The following is a 22,071-nucleotide window of genomic DNA, read 5'->3' as shown; positions in this document are numbered from 1 at the left end:
TTGGCTACCAAAGTCTTCCCAACACTTTCCAAGTATTCTCGTACTTTTAAAAATATTTCACATGCCAAACAACTTAAAATACTTTCAATGGGACCCATAAACCCATTTCAATCTCTACTCATAACTATTCACAAACATTCTATAATACTTATCACTATTATATATAAATAAAAAATAAAATCACTATAATATTTATCACTATTAAATATAAATAAAAAAATCACTATAATATATAAATAAAAAATTAAATCACTATAATATATAAATAAAAAATATTTATCACTATTATATATAAATAAAAAATAAAATCGATATCATATGTAAATAAAAAATAAAATCACTATAATATATAAATAAAAAATAAAATCACTATAATATATAAATAAAAAATATTTATCACTATTACATATAAATAAAAAATAAAATCGCTATCATATATAAATAAAAAATAAAATCACTATAATATATAAATAAAAAATAAAATCACTATAATATATAAATAAAAATATTTATCACTATTATATATATAAAAAATAAAATCGCTATAATATATAAATAAAAAATAAAATCACTATAATATATAAATAAAAAATATTTATCACTATTATATATAAATAAAAAATAAAATCGCTATCATATATAAATAAAAAATAAAATCACTATAATATATAAATAAAAAATAAAATCATTATAATATATAAATAAAAAATAAAATCACTAAAATATATAAATAAAAAATAAAATCACTATTATATATAAATAAAATAAAATAAAATAATATATAAATAAAAAAAATAAAATCACTATAATATTTATCACTATTATATATAACTATTCACAAATAAAATCACTAAAATATATAAATAAAAAATAAAATCACTAAAATATATAAATAAAAAATAAAATCACTATTATATATAAATAAAAAATAAAATACTATAATATATAAATAAAAAATAAAATCATTATAATATACAAATAAAAAATAACATTTCTATAATATTTATCACTATTATATATATATATATAAACATTATAATATTTATCACTATTATATATAAATTAAAAATAAAATCATTATAATATTTACCATTATTATATATAAAAATAAAATAAAACTACTACAATATTTATTAATATTAAAAAATTATTATAATATTTATTATTAAAAATAAAATCACTATAATATTTATGGAACCCACACATTTTTCAATTATCTACCTAAAAGTCAACAACTCAATATACTTTACACATCTAAATAACTCAAAATACTTTCAATAAGATCAACAAACTCACTCTAATATCTATTCATAACTATACACAAACATTCTCGACATTTCTTTAAGTATTCTCCCTATCCAACCGTACCCCATATCTCAATCCTCTTCGAGTCTTCGGTGACGTTTCAAATGTAGTCGGCAACAATAATTCAATTTGCCAATAAAAGTTAACGCAGTAGGGCATACTGACGTAACTGACCGACGCAACTTCATTTCAAACCCTCCGGTCTCTCTCTCTCTCTCTCTCTCTCTCTTTTCTCTCTTCTACTGTGATATCCGGGCTGAGCACCACCATAGAGGGATGATACAGCTACTTTACTCCGTGATCGTCGCCCAAATGGCTCTCATTCTCACCCTCCTCTTTAAGAGCCCTCTGCGAAAGCTCGTGATTTTAACCTTGGATCGCGTCAAGCGCGGGCGGGGCCCAGTCATGGTCAAGACCGTAGGCGGGACCATCTTAATTGTGCTTGCATCCAGCGTTTACAGCATGGTCAAGATCCAGAGCCGCACGATGGAGGCAGGCGTGGCGAATCCCACCGACCAGGTCCTCATGTCCCAGCACATGCTCGAAGCTTCTCTAATGGGTAACTTATCTCCATTCATTCGCTACTTTTATTTTTTTTAATTTGATGCTTTCTCATTTAGCAGTTGACTCTTATCCTTTGTTTCGTCAAAAAGAAAAAAAACAGAGATAGCATTTTTAGGTATATATCTTAGGTTGTGCAGTTTTGGGAAGATGATCCAATACTCATTGCTCTGGCCATACAAATCTTCCAATTGAAATAATATTGGTCTAGGTGTGTGCGTGTGTATCAATCTTGCATTGAAAATTTGGTGCTTCTTTATCTCCATATTCCCTTTTTGGTGTTATGAACTGGTTATTGAGTATTAGTTTACTAGTATTAGGTGTCTTTGGTGGATCTAATAATAATTCAGTTATGTCGGCTCAAGTGCGATAATGATTTGATGATTGATATGAAAATGGTGCACCCTCATATGATGCTTGATTATGAGTTTTTATTTCCCTTGAATATATGGGATGTTTTTATTTTTGTTGGGCACCAGTTTTCCAGGAAAAAATCCCCGACTAATCTGGGTTCATACACGGATGTTTGGCATGCGCTCTTATACTTTGCCCAGATTGAAATGTTCCATGTCACATGTTGTTCCAATCAATCTCATATAGCATCATATGGCTTAGCATTGGGCCACACACCTGGTTATAGTTGAGGTTGACTACTATGGTTAAAAGGGGAAATCATTTTTCATTGGCATGCCAAATGCTAAGGCATTTGTTATTCAAATCTTCATGTAGCAACACTTGGCCATGTACGCAAGGGATCAGTGATGTTGGCTTGTTGATATGACAGATTGAGGTGGTGTCTTTAATACTTCTGATGAGGATGGTAGCTTGGTTGGCTGAAAGTTTCAAATTCTTTATATTATTGGGATCCCAAATATTGTAACTTTTCTCCTCACAATGTTAAATGATAATTAATTTCCTATGGGCTAAGTGAAAAAAATAATATACTTGTAACGCCCCAATGGAAGACCCAAATCACATGACCTATATTCCAAAAGGACCAGTCAATGATATAGTTGGAGCCCCATTGGAACATTATAAAGAGTAAGAACTTCTCATTCATATATATAATATTTATCTCTTACTTATAAAAAAAAAAAAAGAACTTCTCATTCTCAAGTAATGTGGGATCCCATACACCACCTACCTTATCCTCTTATCATATAGGGTATCACAATCTCTCTCCTTAAATTCTCAACGTCATTGTCGGCCCTATCCGTCGTAGGTGGCACGGCTCAAGTCTCACATTTCTGGTTGAGATAGGCTCTGATACCATTTGTAACGTCCCTATGAAAGGCCCAAACCATATAGCCTATACTCTAAAAAGACTAGTCGTTGATACAATTGGAACCCCATTAGAACATTATAAAGAGCAAGAACTTCTCATTTGCAGGCAATGTGGGATCCCATACACTACCTACTCTATCCTCTTATCATATGGGGTTTCAAAATACTGGTGCTTCTGTTTGCCAACAATAGGTAGCATAATAAAATTTCAGATTTTTTACGAAATCTATCTTGGAAATTAGTTGCTTGATATGACAAATTATTGATTTTTATTGAAAGTAGGTGTGGTTTGAACCCCTAGGAGTTGGCTCAAGTGGTAAAGGTTGTTTGGGGGTATGTTCCCCCTAAGTCTAAGGTTCAAATCCCCTTGGGTGCAAAATGCAAACAATCTCTAGGGGCAATTAGACTGGGAGATTTTTCCATTGAATTACCTGAGGTGCATTTGCGGGAACCTCTTTGTTGAGGGCCTGTGCAACCATGGGATTAGTCGGGATGCTGTTCCAGGACACCTAGTGCCAATAAAAAATAAAAAATAAAAGTAGGTGTGGTTTGTTACTAAGTCGAAATTTTGAAATTGCACCCAACTGAACAAGTCTGGCATGGCAAAGAATGATCATGGGCAGTGCTCTGTTGTCACTGGCTAAAATAGGGGATGGACATGAGTAACTTAATTAGCTTTTTATGGGGTAGATTTCATGATTGGTGTACTTTTTGTAGTGGTTAGTATATGTCATAGAATGTCCTGCACCTGTCTTTGTGTGTGTGTTAGGGAGTAGTTGTTGTTTCCATTACTGCTATAGTGGTGTCTTGTAGTGGGTTGTTTGAATAGAGTGGAAGTGTGGAGAAAAGGGTTGAGGAAGAAAATGGTAGTTTGAGTAGTGGTATTTCCAGTCCTAACTCCTAAGTGAGATTTCTGGTGCATTCCAGGCCAAAGTGAAACGTTTATTAATTTCCTTCCGATTATTGTTGTTTTTTATTGGGTTGCATCATTTGGTGCCACTTTTTATTTTTACTAACAAATCACTCTGCAAAAACAAGGCCCTTAGGTGCACACATGTCAAGATTAACATGCTGAGATTGGCCAACATTGTATGGAGTTGTAAGGATTTAACTTAGAAGATCTGTCTGAAGGCATATTTTGGAAGTTTGTGACTCAATGATGGCCTGATATATATTGATCCTACATGTATTGGAGAATTGGATGGGAATAGACTGACAGAAGGGAAGCTTTCATAACAAGCATATGATGCCTCCTTTTGATGTCTTGTATTTCAGTTTGTCAGTTGATGCAGTTTTTATGCATGCACACATAATGTGCAATGGTAATTGTCTTTGGTTCATCTGTGATTGCTGTTTTGTCATCTATTCTATTGACCACATAGACATAACAGCGAATGGTTGCAAAAAAATGAAAAAGGAAAAACAAAAAAACCTATGGTTTATGCATACCGACTTTGTATGTCCTGGGGGTAGACAATCTAGATTCTATCCACCCAAGAGATAAGGAAGGTTAGAAAAACACCAGGAAGATGAAAAATTGTTGGCCATCTAAGATCACTCCATGGTTGATGTAGAAACCTGGTTTCAGTGGCATAGATGAAGAAATGTGGCTTTTGCAGGGTAACTTCCAAGTATCTTAACCCAAAAGAATTAACATTTATGCTGATTATCTAAGATGAAGTCCAGCAGTAAAGATCTATATTTTTTCAGGTTTTCTGTTTTTCAATGCTGGGCTCATCACTAATATTATTTGGCTTTTTTAAACTAGTCCTTGGTTTTCCGTTTTGAGAAAGGTTCCCTCTTGTATACTTTTACTCTTTTTATTACTTATAAAAAAAAATATTTTTCCAGCCTTTTTACATTTCATGCAATTATATCTGTTCAGTGAATTCATTGCTTAGAAATGGAAGTTCTGGATGTTTGCTTTAAGATGATCAATACTTCCCATTTCAGGGTTTATTATGTTCCAGTCATCCCCTGTGTGCGGTTCCCTGCTCATTGTTTGTGATTCATTTTGTTAATGCCCCTGCATGACTGACCTTCTTTCCTGTGTATAAGTGGGTTTAGATAAAGCAAAGACTGGAAATATAATGTTGGACACTGTACAGGGTGCTCGATTGAAAGTTTTTTGTTCTCTTGGATTCCTGTTCTATTCTTGGCTAATTATTTTTTTTGATAAGTATTCTTGGCTAATTATTGAAAACATTTTGATGATCTTTCATTAGAAGTCATCCATTTTTTTCTCTTAAGCAGAACATGCAATAATTATAGTCTCTAACATTTTGTTGAGCTTGTACATGGAATCAGACAACAGAAAGTGTTCTGAAGAGACAACTGCTAGTGTGAAAGTTGCTTGACTGCAATTGTATTGATTTTTCTTTGATATCATGCATCTATTTTGATCTGCTTCAAGAGTTCTGCTTTTTATTAAATACCTAGGGCTGTACATTTTAAGCTAGTTCGCTGGATTTTGAATTTACAGATTGATGGAAGATTACTGAAAAAAATAATAAAAAAGAAAAAGCCACAAATGTATTGTCTAAAGAGCAATGATTTGTACATACCCCCAATAGACAAGTCCCGTGCAGTTTCTTTGTAAAAAAGTGGATCCCATCATTAAAAAGTGTAAAAAAACCTTCTCTCTTTTAGTGGGACCAACTTTTTTACAAAGGGCTATGTGAAGCTTGTCTATTTGGGGCTTATACTTAGCATTATTCTAGCTCGTCTCGTCTCGTCTTATCTCATCTCAACATCCAAACACCATTCAAATACAAACACTTTTCAATTTCAAATTTTTAAATTTTTCATCTAATCATAACCTAATCATTATAACTTTCCCAAACTTCCAAACAAAATACAAGCAAAAAAAAATTTCAATTTTTTTAAATCCCAAAACAAAAATAGTATTAAAAAATTATATTCTAACAATATTTCAACTTTTATAATATTTTTATTTAACTTTTTCTCTCTCATTTCCCAAAATGCAATGAAACATCTTAACTCGAATCATTTCACTATTATTCATAGATTTTTCATCTCATCTCATTTCATTCTCCAAGCATCCCCTTAGGTCTAGTTTGGATAGCAAGATACTCTCATTTGGTCTCATCTCATCCCTTCTCATCCTATCTAATCTCAATATCCAAACACCATAAATACAAACATTTTAATTTCCAATTGTCAACTTTTTCATTTAATCATTACAGCTTTCATAAACTTCCAAACAAAACACAAAAGCAATTTAACTTTTTCAAATCCCAAAACAAAAATTTTGATAATTAAATTCCAAAACAAAAAATTTTTAAAAAATTATATTCTGATAATATTTTAACTTTATAATGTTTTTATTCAACTTTTTCTTTCTTCTTTCTCAAAACTCTATAAACATCTTAACTTAAACCATTTCACTATTATTCACAAACCATCTCATCTCATATCACTATCCAAATCCTAAACATCGGTTGTCAATAGGGGTGTAACCGGTCTAGTTCGGTCTGGTTTTGGACAAAATTTAGGACCGAACCGGTATGTACCGGTTTTGTATTTTCTAAAACCGATTACGCACCGGTTACCCTCCTAAACCGATACTTTCGGTTTTACCGGTTTCCAGTCCGGTCCGGTCTGGTTTTCCGGTTTTTTTAAAATGTAAGTTTCACAATTTGTCATTAAAAATTTGTTTATATAAAAAAAAAAAGAATTGATTTAAAAAAAACTGTTTTATACTTTTATTAATATATTAGACTATATAATAGTATTAGTATTAGATTATTGCTATAGTTATAAGTTATATATTAGTATTAGTTATAAACTATATATTTAATATTTGTATTAGTTATAAAATTTTAGTAAAAACTTGTAGTATTAATTATAAGTATAACTATAGTCATTAGTCTATATTAGACTATTAATATTAGTTATAAACTTTTAGTGATTTAGTATTAACATTTTATGTAATAATTTATAAATTATAATAAGAAATTATTTCATATATGAATATATATAATTATATATATTATATATAAAAATTTCACATAAAAATTTATAATTATACATAATATATAAAACTTATATATATTAATATATATAATATTTTGTATAAAAGTTATATATACAATAATATAAATATTATTTTATATATATATTTTTTATTAACCGGTCTGGTCCGGTCCGAAAAATCCTAAAACCGAAAAATCCTAAAACCGGTTCTGGACCGGACCGATTCAAAACCGGTCCGGTCCGGACCGGTTTTCCGATTTGAATTTACACCCTTCATCCTTGTTGATTTCAAAGGTTTATGTTTTAGTTTTTGGCTGAATCTGGGAACATATCAAGGATACATTAAAGAGGATAGCAGGCATCTCCTTGCTATCAAAGAAGGCCTGTCCCCTTACGAGGTGAACAGTAGACCACCTTCATATGAAGTGGAAGACAACCAATTTGCTTCAGCAGCTATTGCTGCTTTTGGATGATAAGATAGACCATTATTAGCATTTTTGTTAGTGTCATTCTTATGATTCATGCCATAACTAATTAATTTTGTTCTGAGCTGCTTCGAAATAGAATCCTTACCTTTTCAATTTGCTTGCTTTCATCATTCAGTTTCAATTTGTTTCGAGTACCATTGTTATTGAGTTTTTAATCAGTGCAATCAATTACATGCAGGATTCATGCTATTCCTCTCACTGATGATTGATAGATTACATCATTACATAAGAGAACTGAGTTTACTCAGGAAGACCATGGAGGCTGCAAAAAAACAAAATCGAAGTTTTGAGGATTCCAAAACTGGCAGTGCAGAGGAGCTTAAGGCCCTAGGAGAAGAGGTTGCTGTATTGAGGACAAAGATCAAGAAGCTGGGATCTGAATGTGATGCGAAAGCAAAGGAGGCAAAAGCCGCTGAAGCTGAAGCAGAGGCTTTAAGAAAGCAATCTGAAGGATTCCTTCTGGAATATGACCGTTTGCTAGCAGACAATCAAAACCTTCGCAACCAGTTGGAATCAATCGATCAGAGCTTGTCACAGCCGGATCACAAAAGTAACATGTGAGTGGGCAGAGGCTAATAATGAACAATATTCTCAGCTACTTATATGTATGAGAACTTAAAGATTGCATTTAGAAGTGGGAAGAAAATGTAGGGTGCCTACCTGTTCACAGTTAGCTTTATATACAAAGTAGAGTAAAATGATGTGTATCTAACGCACATAATTGAGTGATTGCTACCCTTTCAATTTCTACATGCAATTAGATAAAATTAAAGCAGAATCCTTGACAGACAGTTGCATAAATTTAGATAACATGAAACGAATCTAATTTTTGGAGCCTATGACTGCAAACGATTTCCACAGCTGCAAAAACAAGCAATCATACAAAAACTATTTATCTCTGATTCTATTCGTAGCCTAGTAAGTAATTATTTGTGTTGCCTATTTAGTTATCCCTCAAAACTTTGTACCAATCGTCACCAATTTATTTCAGTAGTAAGAGACATCTCTGCTGGCCCCAATGACACTACCAATATCCTAATTGCAGTTAGTGCCGGAAAGGCTTGGACGATCCTCTTGTACATGAGTTTGCCGGGCTCCTTTGGATCTGCGTAATTTCTTAGGACATTCTTTGAGGTTCCGTTTTTTTGGTTAGATTTAAATTTTGAGAAAGTGATATATAAAGTGTGCGGATTTTACAATATTTAATGCACAGAATGTGGTATATATTCTCCACATATATATATATATATGTATGTATATCCCACACGTTGTGTTTTCCTTTATGAATTTTGACCATCTAATTCAAATATAGAATTCAATCACGGATGGAATACACATTCATGTAAAACATATTTCATGTCATGAGTAGTTATCCTTTTCATCAAACCATATATACTATTTTATCGAAACAAATACTTACATAATCTGTTGGCTACATTAGTTTTTAATATTAGCCGGAGGCAATTGGTCTGTAATTTCCACCAAGCAAAGTCCTCTCACCCTTTGGGTAAAAGGTGCTCCATTTATAGTTGAGAAATGCTTTAGCCACAAAGAGATCTTATTAAAGTAAATTATCTCTATGAATGGTTAACATCACCCCCATATATACTTATCACCATGAATGGCTACATCACGGCTTAATTTTCATTAAATTAATTACTCAATTAGAGCTTAAATTAAGGGGCGTGAAGCACACAAAACAATACTAAATTCGTTGTAGATCTTGAACAATGAAATTCAAACGAAGTGATCAGAATTCTTGAATTTGTGTGGGACATGCATATAATATGTGTATAATTTTATCCAAATCTGTACACATTTTTCTAATTCTCATGTTTTGGGTTCGACAATTACATGTCATATGACATATGCAGGTTGCTTGATATTGGATATTCACACAAAAACTTAAAATTATATTGCATTTCCTTTGTTTCTTTAATGAGAAAGCAAGAGAACAAAATACAGAACCATTTCTTGACTAGAAAAATAAGGCTCCCTGATCCCCTCTTCTGGCTTCTAGCTAGCTCCGGCCAGAGATGACCATATATAGTATTCCCATCGAACAAGAGAACAACAGAAGAATAATTTGTAGACTACCCAACAAAACATTTATCCCTCTCCTACTTATAAATAGAGACCATTCCCAAATACAAACTCACAGTCCAAATTACTAGCTAGTACAGCTCTTGGTTACCTAATTTGCCTCCTCCAAACCCATCCATGGCACGAAACCTTGTACCGAAAGGACTAACCAGTTTGCTCTTTATCTTGGTTCTAGCCACGGCCGTACATTTAACCAAAGCTACGGAACTTAAAGAAACCAACCTGTCCCTCTACTTCCAAGACATCTCAGCCCACGGCGCTGCCAATGCCACGGTTGTCCCAGTTGCAGGTGTTGCCGGCAAGGCTTGGACATTCACCCAATTCGGAACGGTCTATGTCACCGACAACTACATCACCGAAACCTCAGACCCAAATTCAGCTGCAGTCGGCCGTGGCCAAGGCATGTACGTGACAGCCGGGTTGGACGGCTTGAATTCACATGTTATGATATCATTAGTGTTCACAAACGACGAGTACAGTGGAAGCACCATACAAATACAAGGTATTAGCAAGCAGTTTGAGCCTGTTAGAGAGGTTGCGGTTGTGGCAGGAACAGGGAAATTCCGGTTTGCTAGGGGCTATGCCACTTTTGAGACACACTTCTTGGACATTCCCACCCAGTACGCGATCATCCGGTGCAATGTCACGGTGCAACATTACTAGTAGTAGTGTAGAACATGTTGGGGTCGGACCAGAAATAAAGCATGATCGAGCTAGAGCTGTTGGTTCTTGGCAGAGGCCGGCCAAGAAATATAAATAATGCTGTTAAGGCAGGGACGTGAGGCTCGGATTTCACGTCCTTAATTTGTTTGTGTATTAGTTGTCATAATTGGTTTGTTCTTGTTTTTGTTTGTGAAACCATGCATTGACATGCTTTGTCGCTTCAGCTTGTTTCGACGTATTATGTAGCTAATAAAAACGAGAGTCATTTGATCTCAGGGGCCGGAGCTTCTTCGCATTCAGTCTTATTCACATTTTCAATATGATTTTATATATGTAATTGCTGAAACTTAGGACTCGTTTGGATACAGAAACTATCTCACTTTATCTCATTATTATAATTTTTTCAAATTCTTACACAAAATATAATAAATAATTTAATTTTTTCAAATTCTAAAACAATATTCTAACAATATTCTAACGAAAAAGAATATTCTAATAATATTTTATTTCACTCATTTAAAACTATCTCATCTCTTTTCACTATCTAAATGACCCCTTAACTCTCTCCAAATACATATATATCTAGAAGGTCTCTTAAGTGAAGCTATGTAGAATCCATTTTATGTGTTTACCTCTTTTTCGTTTGAAGCCCTTCAAATTCGGATAAAAATTTTAGGAAATCTTGATCCATGCTGCTAACTAATCACGGGATTTGCAATCAATTATGAAATTGCTTTGCTTGCAGTACTCTCGAACTTTACTGACTTACCATCAACAGTTTTTTCTTATTCTTTAAAGGCGGTTTGCAAATACCCTGTTATAACTCTGAGTTGCTTGTTGTGTTAATGCTTTCAACTCAGATGCCAAGATATGTAATGAATTCTTATATGGAACTCGTAATCAGCACATAAACTAAAGTAAAAGAAATGTAAAAGAACACAAAAGAATTTACGTGGTTCGATCTTAGTGATCTACATCCACGGCAGCAACAGTTAAGAGACTTTTATTGAATGATGATAAAAAATACAAGTCTTGAGATTACAAGAACACTCTCATACACACCTCACCTTTCTTAGAGCCTTACACAGATTGTTCTCTCTTTTTCTCTCTTGTATTTTCTATTTTTAATGCAATGCCTCAAGTACAAATAAAGGCCTCTATTTATAGACTTAAGTTGAAACTGAGTTTCTATTTTTTCTATAAACAAGCCAATACTCGAGTCTTTCCACACGTGCAGCCATGTGCTCATGATCTTTGCTCTAAATGGTTGACACCCTTTATAACATTCTCCACCTTGGAAATCATTTAGAACTTCCAAGCTGCCTTTACTCCTCTTTGACTGTTGCTGCAGATCCCATCTAATTGGCTTGGCAATTTTCCATATTAATCAAGTCCAGACAATGTCTGAACTTGACTGTTGGCAATGACTTAGTCATCATATCAGATGGATTTTCTTCTGTTGGGATCTTTTCTATCCCAATCTCTCCAGCTGAAATGATGTCCCTCACAAAGTGTAGCCTAATGTCTATATGTTTTGTTCTTTCATGGTATACCTAGTTTTTAACAAGATGAATTGTGCTCTGGTTGTCACAATGAACTGTGATATTCCTTTCATACATGCCTAATTTATGTGATATACCCTTTAGTTATATAGCCTCCTTTATAGCCTCTGTCATTGTAATATATTCTGCCTCGGTTGTTGATAAGGCAACTACTGGCTGTAGATTTGCCTTCCAACTGATGGCACCTCCAAAAGCAGTAAATACAAACCCTGTCAATGACTTCCTTGTGTCTATATTTCCTGCATAATCAGAGTCAACAAACCCTTCTATTCCACTTCCCTTTTGTGAGTTTCCACCAAACTTCAGTCCCAAACAAGATGTACCAGATAAATACTGAAATACCCACTTGATTGCTTGCCAATGGGGTTTTCCAGGATTGCTCATAAATCTGCTGACTATGCTAACAGCATATGTCAAGTCAGGTTTAGAGCAGACCATAGAGTACATTACACTTCCCACCATGCTAGCATAAGGTATTTTATGCATAAACTCTATTTCTTTATCTGTTTGAGGAGCTTGTGTTACTGACAGTTTTGAGTGTTGTCCCATAGGAGTGCTTACAGATTTTAAATGATTCATGTCAAACCTCTTAAGAACCTTTGAGATATATGCTCTTTGTGATAAGTAGAGTAGCCTTTTCTCCCTTTCTCTAACTATTTCCATTCCCAAGATTCTCTTTACAGGCCCTAGTTCCTTCATTTCGAATTCTGACTTCAGAATGCACTTGACTTGTTCGATCAGTTTTGAGTCTTTACATGCTATTAACATGTCATCAACATACAACAATAGATATACTAAGACTTCCCCAACTTTCTTGTAGTACACACAGCTATCATATCCACTTCTCTTGAAACCATTTTTAATTATGTGAGAATCAAACATTTTGTACCATTGCCTAGGGGACTGTTTTAGTCCATATAAGGATTTCTTGAGTAAACACACCTGATTGCTATTGATTTCATTTGAATATCCTTCTGGTGGCTGCATGTATATGACCTCATCGAGGTCTCCATGTAAGAAGGCTGTTTTTGCATCCAGTTGTTCTAAGTGCAAGTCTTCATAGGCAGTTTATGCAAGCAGTAGCCTTATGAAGGTGTGTTTGACCACTGGAGAAAAGATTTCATTGTAATCAATCCCTTCTCTCTGTGTAAACCCCTTGGCTACCACTCTTGCTTTATACCTTGGACCCTTAACCCCTGGTATCCCTTATTTCTTCTTATAAATCCACTTGGACCCTATTAATTTTTGTTTCTTTGGTTTAGTAACTAGTACCCATGTCTTATTTTTGTTCAAAGACTCCATTTCCTCTTGCATTGCAAGTAACCATTTATCAGCCTCCTTACTCCCCATGGCTTCTTGATAGGACCTTGGATCTAATTCCACTATCTCTTCAGCAACTGTCAAAGCAAATGCAGTCAACTCAGCATGGCCATATCTCTGAGGTGGCTTTATGACTCTCTTTTGCCTGTCTCTTACCAGGTTATAAGAATTCACTCCACCTTGATTTCTGTCATCTGAGCTTGATTCTTCAATTTTTCCAACTTGTTCATTAAGTTGAGCTGGTGTGGTTTCTCCTTGCTCCACCTCAAGTTGCATGCTGTCAGAAACAGGATTCTGTGTTATCTCAGTTGTTTCCTTTTGTACTCGAGCCATTTGTTGTTCATTGAAGGTCACATCCCTACTAATCAAACACTTACGTTTCTCAGGTTCATCAACCCACAATTTGTAGCCTTTGACCCCTTCTGGATACCCCACAAAAATGCACTTGAGTGCTCGAGGTTCAAGCTTGTCTGTTCTTGAATGAGCATAGGCAACACAGCCAAATACTCTCAAGTAGTCATACCTTGAGGGTTTTCCTGACCACATTTCTTGAAGGGTCTTGAAATTAATTGCTGATGAGGGACTTCTATTTATCAAATATACTGCTGTAGCAGCAGCTTCTGCCCAAAAAGATTTTTTGTAGGCCTGAGTTTGATAGAAGGCATCTTACCCTCTCCAAAATGGTCCTATTCATTCTTTCAGCTAGACCATTTTGTTGAGGGGTTTCTCTCACTGTTTTGTGCCTAGCCAACCCTTCCTTTTGACAGAAAGTGTTAAACTCTTTTGATAAGAACTCTAGTCCATTATCAGTTCTGAGTTTTTTCACCTTTCTTCCCACCTGGTTTTCAACTAAAGCTTTCCATTCTTTAAACTTAACAAATGTATCACTTTTGTTTTTGAGAATATAAATACATACCTTTCTTGAGTAGTCATCTATGATGGATAAAAAATAGTTTCCTCCACCATGAGAACTAACCCTTGCAGGTCCCCACAAGTCTGAATGGATGTAGCCCAGAACATGTTTGGTGTGATGGACTGCAGACTTGAAACTGGTCCTTGTGGATTTTCCAAGTATGCAGTCTTCACAAAATGGTAGTTCTCCCAGTTTTTTTCCACCTAACAAGCCTTGCTTCTGAAGTTCTTGAAGACCCCTTTCACAGATATGCCCTAGTCTTTTATGCCACAACACTGCCATGTCATCCATTTTCATATGAACAGATGATGCCTCACCACATATTGTTTTTCTTATCAGTGTATAGAGGCCATTTTTTATAATGCCTTTCATTATTATTAAAGATCCCTTTGTCACCTTTAATACCCCTGATTCTGACTTGAAGGAGCAACCAGATTGGTCAAGCATCCCAAGAGAAATTAAATTTCTCTTTAAATCTGGTATGTACCTTACTTCCTTTAGTAGCATTTCCATACCATCATGTAGCTTCAATCTGAGTGATCCTATTCTTAGAATCTTGCAGGTCTTGTTATTACCAAGGATCACCTGCCCTCCATCTACTTCAGTGAAGGTCTCAAACCATGGTTTCGAGGGGCACATGTGAAATGAACACCCTGAGTCTAAGATCCATTCTTTGCCAGAATCTACCTCAGAGACATTCAACACTTCAGCACTGTCATATCCATCTAATACAACAGCAGTATTTCCTTCTCCCTTAGTTTTATTTCCAAGATTTTGTTTCCTCTCAGGGCAGTCTCTTTTAAAGTGCCCTTCTTTGTGGCATACAAAACACTTGAGTTGTTTCCCTTTTGATTTTGATCTTGATTTGTTATTCCTTCCCTTGTGACTTTGTTTTTCTGTTCTACCCCTTACTGTCAAACCTTCCCCAGTTTCTGTTTTTGTGTCAGTTTTGTTTTGCAATTCTCTTGAGTGCAAAATAGACTGCACTTCATCTAAGGTCAAGCTTTCTCTACCATACATTATAGTCTCTTTAAGATTTGCATATGAGGTGTCTAAAGAACTTAATAACAGAATAGCTTGATCTTCATCATCAATTTTAATGTCTATGTTTGCAAGATCCAAGATGATCTTGTTAAACTCATCAAGATGTTCTTCCATAGACATACCTGGGTTCATTTTAAAGGTGTAAAGCTTGGTCTTCTTATGGAGTCGATTTGCCAAGGATTTAGTCATATAGAGGCTTTCTAACTTTAGCCAAACCCCTGCTGCTGTCTCTTCCTTGGCAACCTCTCTCAAGACTTTGTCACCAAGGGAAAGAATTAGAGTGCTGTGGGCCTTCTGCAAGATCTCAATTTTCATTTTTTCAGACAAAGAACTCATGTTCTTTTCACCAAGAAGTGCATCTTGAAGGCCTTGCTGAACTAGGAGAGCTCTCATCTTGATCCTCCATAATCCAAAATCATTTTTTCCATTGAACTTCTCTACATCGAATTTGGCATTTCCCATCTGAACCTCAGCTCTTGATACCACTTGTTATAACTCTGAGTTGCTTGTTGTGTTAATACTTTCAACTCAGATGCCAATATATGTAATGAATTCTTATATGGAACTTGTAATCAGCACATAAACTAAAGTAAAAGAAATGTAAAAGAACACAAAAGAATTTACGTGGTTCAATCCTAGTGATTTTACATCCACGGCAGCAACAATCAAGAGACTTTTATTGAATGATGATAAAAAATACAAGTCTTGAGATTACAAGAACACTCTCTCATACACACCTTACCTTTCTTAGAGCCTTGCACAGATTGTTCTCTCTTTTTCTCTCTTGTATTTTCTATTTTTAATGCAATGCCTCAAGCACAAATAAAGGCCTCTATTTATAGACTTAAGTTGAAACTGAGTTTCTGTTTTTCCTATAAACAAGCCAATACTCGAGTCTTTCCACACGTGCAGCCATGTGCTCGTGATCTTTGCTCTAAATGGTTGACACCCTTTCTAACATACCCGGTGGATGACAAATACTCCACAGTCCTCAAGCGGAAGCCCATGATCAATAACATTCAAAATTGGGACTATTCCTTTTGTTTGCTTGAAGCCATGCTCCTACCATAACCCATAACCTGACCTGGGCCAGGTTGTTGTTTAGACCCGTAATGTTTCCATGCATGGCATTTAGTGATCTGGCCGTGCTTACCCTCAGGTGTGCTCACTTTGCTCCAAAGTTACCGACTCGAAAGATTTATGGTTAACTCTGTTATCTTTTTGCTAAAGAGAAGCATGAGAACATTCTTCTAAGAACAGCACTGAAAGAAGAGAGAAGATTTAAGAGAAAATGATGTATGAATTGGAAGATTCTGGCCGTACTTCAAAACCTCCTTTTCATCAGGCTATAAAAGAACCTTCCAAATATCTCAACTCGGGTAGAACTTCAACATTCCTATTGTGTTTAGCCGGGGAACTGATCAAGACATTAAGCAAAGAAATGCCGTACGTATTCAAATAAGCAGATTTCCCTGAATTTGCCTCTGCTAATTACCCAAAACAATGGAGTTGTTTAAACTGTCCGCAATATTAAGTTACATATACATTGCAGGTCACTTAACCTATTTGTCTCAAGCTAATTGGAAGATGTAGGTTTTTTTATTTAATTTATATCTTAACAATTCTCTTCATGTGTGGGTCAAATTCATATTCAACGAGTGAGTCAAACATATAGAATATTTAATTAAATGGGATAGAATATAGAATCAGGATTCAAACTTAAAATCTCTATTATAATATCATATGAAATTACAATTTAGAGATAGATTTTATTATTGAATTTATATCTTAAGACATGGCTATCCTTCTTAGCTGTGAAAATTAATTCCACATTGCCATTACCTAACAAAGTGAAGTTAAGGGTGGGTGTAGGATTTATATGGGTTAGTTGGAACTATCCCCAACTATTCTTGTTCGTACCCAAAGTACGATTGTGGGGGCAAACTGAAACAGAGGATAGGGTGAGGCAATTAAAGGAAAAATGCAACAAGTGCTGGATAAAAGTGTGGGAATTGAGAAAGTCAAAACGTGGACAGATTGGCTTCCAGAAAATCATACAATTTTTGTTAGTGTTTACACTTGGAAGTTGGAACTTCCTGTTCAAAGATCTAAAACTCTGCGTGTGAGAGAGAGAGAGAGATGGATTTTATGAACTTAAAAACTTGGAATTGAAGCCGGAAGAAACAACTTATCTTTGTCCCTCTCAAAACTGAAATGGCTCAAAGCTACACTAATTTTCCCACATTGAAAGAAACTAATTAAATTCCCACTACTGCTATATACATTACTATCTGAAAAACTAATCAACCCCTCACTACCAACTGTGCTTTTCAGTTCTACCATTGCTTTACTAATGGAAGCTGTTGCTGACCCACTGCAACACATTATACCATCAGCTTCAGCTTCAGCAACATCCATAATCATATTGATTTCCTCACCATTATTCCCCCTTATTGTGATCCATTTTTCATCCCATGTCCAATCAGGTACCTCTGAAAGCAACGACAACCGTCTGATCCTATCAGCACCCGGGTTTTCCTCAATAAGACTGCCTAGATTTAATTCTGAGTCTTCCAGCGAGTTCCAAAAGCCTTGATCAAGAATCGTTGTAGGAGAATTTGAATAACTGGATTCTTGAATTATCTTTGCACTGGAATTGAATTCCACAAGAAATGGATGCTTAAGAAGTTGACTAGCTGTCCACCGCTCCTTTGGACTTCTCCTCAGGCACTTATCCAAGAAATCCTTTGCTTGCTCGGATAGAAAACCTGGAAACTCAGGCAATTCACCGGAATATGCAATCTGGAACAAGGCCGATACTGGGTCAGACACATTAGGCCACGGTGCACCGCCTGTAGCCATTTCAATAACTGTGCACCCAAGTGCCCAAATGTCACAAGGGAACCCCTGCTCCTCTCCACGCACCACCTCCGGGGCCATAAACATAGGCGTGCCGCCAATCTTCGGCATTTCCCTGTCCTTCCCAACTTTATCATCAACCCACTTAGCACATCCAAAGTCAGCAATTTTGGCACCATTTTCTTCACTAATCAAAATGTTCCTGCCTTTGATGTCACAATGCACAAAGCCCAGCGAATGCAAGTATTCCAGCCCCTGTACAATCTGTTGCGTGTAACATCCGATCACCGATTCTTCAAGCCGGCCTCCACAGGTGCGAATTACATCGGTAAGCGTGCCTCCGGGGACATACTCCATGAATAGGTTGTACATGAGCATGTTGTTCTCCATGGTAACATCACAACCCTTGTAGTTGACCATATGAGGACCGCTCAAAGAGGAGAGAATTTGTTGCTCTCTTTGCAAGAACTCAGATTGGGATAGCTCCGCCGACTTCACGGCGAAAACGCTCCCGTAAAGGTGAGAGGTGGCTAGGGAGACGGTGGCGGATGAGCCATGGCCGATGGCCTGTCCTCTGGTCCAATCCATATTAATGGTGAGCTGAAATGAGATGGCTCAAGGCTTTGCTGTTTCTATCCAATCTGCCAATGCACGTCTATATATATATATATATACACAAGGACTTTAATTATAAAAAGTGTGGGAAATTCTTACGGTTATTTTTATTGGTCGGTCATCTCTCTCTCTCTCTCTCTCTCTCTGCGCCTATCCAAAGCCCACTTTGACACTTCCTTTGTCGCATGTCTACGGCTACGAGGTGTCAAAATTTGGGTGGAATTGGCGGCCTGGGGCAGCCCGAGTGCCTGGCTGGTCGGCAATGGCTTGGAAAAGGGCACGTTGGGCAGGTCACACGTGTTAAGAACATAAGGTAAACGTAAAGAGCCTGGAAATGGGAAATAAACCTGGTGCGTGGGATGATGATTGATGGGAGAGGTTGGAGAGATGGATAATCCATCCGTATTGGGATTCTCTGTTTTGTTCGAGACTGTTTGACTCTTGAAGAATCAAAGGTTTTTGGGATGTCTAAAGACTTGAACCACCGAATTGGTTGAAAGTTGGTATCTTTAACACTTTTTAATTGTTTTGGTGAAAATAGTTGAATATTAGTATGTACCAAAATTGAAGTTTTTTAGGATCATGAAAAGTACTAGAAGTCAATAAATTGGAATAAGGGCATTTTAGTATTTTATGTTGTTTATTTTCGCAGATGAGATGAATTTAGATTAAAGTTAACAGTTAAATAAAATATTATTTGAGTAATATTATATACATCACACTTCATTCTATTTTGATCATACTAAATAGTATGTGGCACATTAATCACTATTAGATGATAAAGAAACATAGATTTGAAAAAATTGATTTGTTTATTTTATTTTATATGAAAATTTAAAAAAATATTAATGATTAAATGAGTTGAGAAGAATTGTGAAAAAGTTAATTTTTTAAAAAAATAAAAATAAAAAAATGTATGGACTACTAAAAATCAATCAACAATATCAAATATAAACATGGGAATAGAATAGAATATAAATTCAGAGAGGTAAGAAATAAGACACAATTACCCAGCAAGCAGTAGATGATGATTATGGTTTTATTTCCTTATGAGATGTCTTAAAATGCATATTGTTTTCTTTCTATTGAACTCACGTTTTTTATATATTGACATTATTTTTGCTTTCACACCATCTTTTGCTTCAAATTGTGACAAGTCAATCATAATTGACAAAAAAATATTTATATAGTCAAATGGTTATACATTCACCTTTTTTTTCCCCTTTTTCTTTTTTCCCACGTGTACGTACTTAAAACATGCCCCCATTCAAGAAGAACGAAGTGAAATATATGATAATTTTAAAAAACATGTGCTATTTTCATCTCAACAACATGTCACGATTGTCAAGTCTATAATCAGGACTAAGAAAAATCACCAAAATATTTAAAAATTCTACATTCTTCTAGAAAGTAAGTATGCAGGTTGGTTTTTATCTCCAAATCAATCAAGTAATTAATCATATTATATGTATGAATATATATATATATATAGCTTGTTATATAGTCAGCTAGCTGTTATAAAAACTGAGCTCAATGATTTGATCAACACTTTAAGATACTCCTACCATTTTGGCAACTCCCTCAATATTTTATTGGTAGTGATTTCAAAAGGAAAAAAAAAAAATATTACGTTACTGTTTAAGCAGGTGGGTTGGGGGGATGTTAGTTGATTATAGATCAAAACCCAACAACAATCAGCCTCTCCTTTGGAATAAAATCCTATCTCCACTGTCTTAATTTTCTCACTATGCATCTGATCATATCTTTCAAACTTTTACATTGAGGTTGGCTTACGATATAAACATAATAATTGTTTTGTAAGAAAAATTTAAAAATAAATTTTAACAAAAATTTTGTTAAATGTAAATATTAATTGTAAAATTAGCACCTAATTTGAACTCTCAGCCTTTTTTTTTTTTTTTTTTTAAATTAATACCTGAATTTTAATAAACTTGCAATTAACTGGATGCATGCCGTTAGAAAACTAACTGGATGTCATGGTCAATATATACTTGATTGGCTGACACGTAAATATAAAGGTCAGCCAATCTAAGGTTGACATGTGGCATACTGATGCTACGCGTGAATATCCAAATTAACAGAAATACGTACTTAATTGTGGGCTTCAAACTTAGATATCAATTTTGTAAAAATTAAGAATTGAGCCAAAAAATTTTCAAAATATAAAAACTCATATAGTAATTTTGTAATTAATCCACACGCTAATCTTTTCTATATTGACTTTTTAATATAGGCATCGTTTGAATAGTGAGATAAGATGAGATAATTTTAAATAAAAGTTAAAAGTTAAATAAAATATTATTTTTTAATATTATTATAATTTAATAATTTGAAAAAATTAAATTATTTATTATATTTTAAATGAAGATTTAAAAAAATTATAAAAATAAAATAAGATAAAATAAAACTATTTCTATATCCAAAAAAAATATAATCTCTCCTAACACAAATTTAGCTAAGTTGGTTGGAGCAACGTAAAATGCGTGCGTATGTTGTAAGAGTGGGAATCATCATGAAGAGGGTTTTCTCGTACGCAAGTTTTGGGCATTATATAATTATGTGCATATTTATATAATATATAGTGACTTGAGAGTTAGCCTTTACTTATTTATGTCTATTGTGGGAATTAGAGAGTGTGGTCCATCCATCCCATATTTTGAACCAACCGCGGGGCAACACGTTTGTGTTGTGAAACTAAAGGGCCACGTTTTATGTGTGTGAATGCGTTTTCATGAATGTGAAAATTGTGTGACCATGGTGTACTTTAAAATTCAGTGAATGTGAATTCAACTCAAAAATATTTTTATTTTTTATTTTTAAACGAATCTTATCTCTGTGTTTGTAAGTTGTATATTTTTGTGGATACAGTAAGATCTACTAGTTAAAATTAATAATTGTTTTATATATGTCTCAGATTTAATCACTTTTTTTAGAAAATATATAATAAATTTACACATTCTAAAATTATAAATATTATTTCTTATCTCTTAATTAAAAAAAAATTAGAAAAGATAAATAATATTTAAAAGAGAATATCATCATTCATCTCTCACATTTTAGTGCATATAGATCTGAGTTTTGAGTTTGCTTTGACGTGCCATTTATACAAAGTGCTGTTTGGGGGATTCAGATACCTTTTTTTGGCTCTCTGTGTCACACGTCAACACGTGTACATTACTCTCTGTCATTTCCTTACCAATAAGCATGGCACTTATTTTTGGATACATTTATTATTTTGGCACATATGAGTTTGGGAAGTTTGACACCAAATTAAATTTTGCAATTCCATAGAAATGGGGTTCCAACGGGTCTGTATCAATCCATTATGTAAACTTCA

At 34.5% G+C, this 22,071-nt stretch overlaps 3 protein-coding genes across 3 annotated transcripts; 2 read left to right on the top strand and 1 right to left on the bottom strand.

Annotated features, from left to right (window-relative positions):
• The first annotated feature begins 1,335 nt into the window (after nucleotides 1-1,335).
• LOC109011631 (B-cell receptor-associated protein 31) lies at nucleotides 1,336-8,425 on the top strand. Its single transcript, XM_018992917.2, has 2 exons — nucleotides 1,336-1,864; nucleotides 7,813-8,425. The coding sequence occupies exons 1-2, from the start codon at nucleotides 1,582-1,584 to the stop codon at nucleotides 8,193-8,195; spliced, it is 666 nt and encodes a 221-aa protein (XP_018848462.1). The 5' UTR covers nucleotides 1,336-1,581; the 3' UTR covers nucleotides 8,196-8,425.
• A 1,429-nt stretch (nucleotides 8,426-9,854) lies between these two features.
• On the top strand, nucleotides 9,855-10,400 carry LOC109011633 (dirigent protein 22-like). Its single transcript, XM_018992918.2, has one exon. It carries the CDS (start codon nucleotides 9,855-9,857, stop codon nucleotides 10,398-10,400), a length of 546 nt encoding a protein of 181 aa, XP_018848463.2.
• Nucleotides 10,401-17,294: 6,894 nt separating this feature from the next.
• Nucleotides 17,295-18,713, bottom strand: LOC109011630 (mitogen-activated protein kinase kinase kinase 18-like). The gene has a single exon (XM_018992916.2). The coding sequence runs from the start codon at nucleotides 18,684-18,686 to the stop codon at nucleotides 17,394-17,396; it is 1,293 nt and encodes a 430-aa protein (XP_018848461.1). The 5' UTR covers nucleotides 18,687-18,713; the 3' UTR covers nucleotides 17,295-17,393.
• Between the last annotated feature and the right edge of the window lie 3,358 nt (nucleotides 18,714-22,071).

The sequence above is a fragment of the Juglans regia genome, chromosome 10, assembly GCF_001411555.2.
Source record: "Juglans regia cultivar Chandler chromosome 10, Walnut 2.0, whole genome shotgun sequence".
NCBI classification, from domain to species: domain Eukaryota; kingdom Viridiplantae; phylum Streptophyta; class Magnoliopsida; order Fagales; family Juglandaceae; genus Juglans; species Juglans regia.
This window is presented reverse-complemented; position numbering and strand designations above follow the sequence as displayed.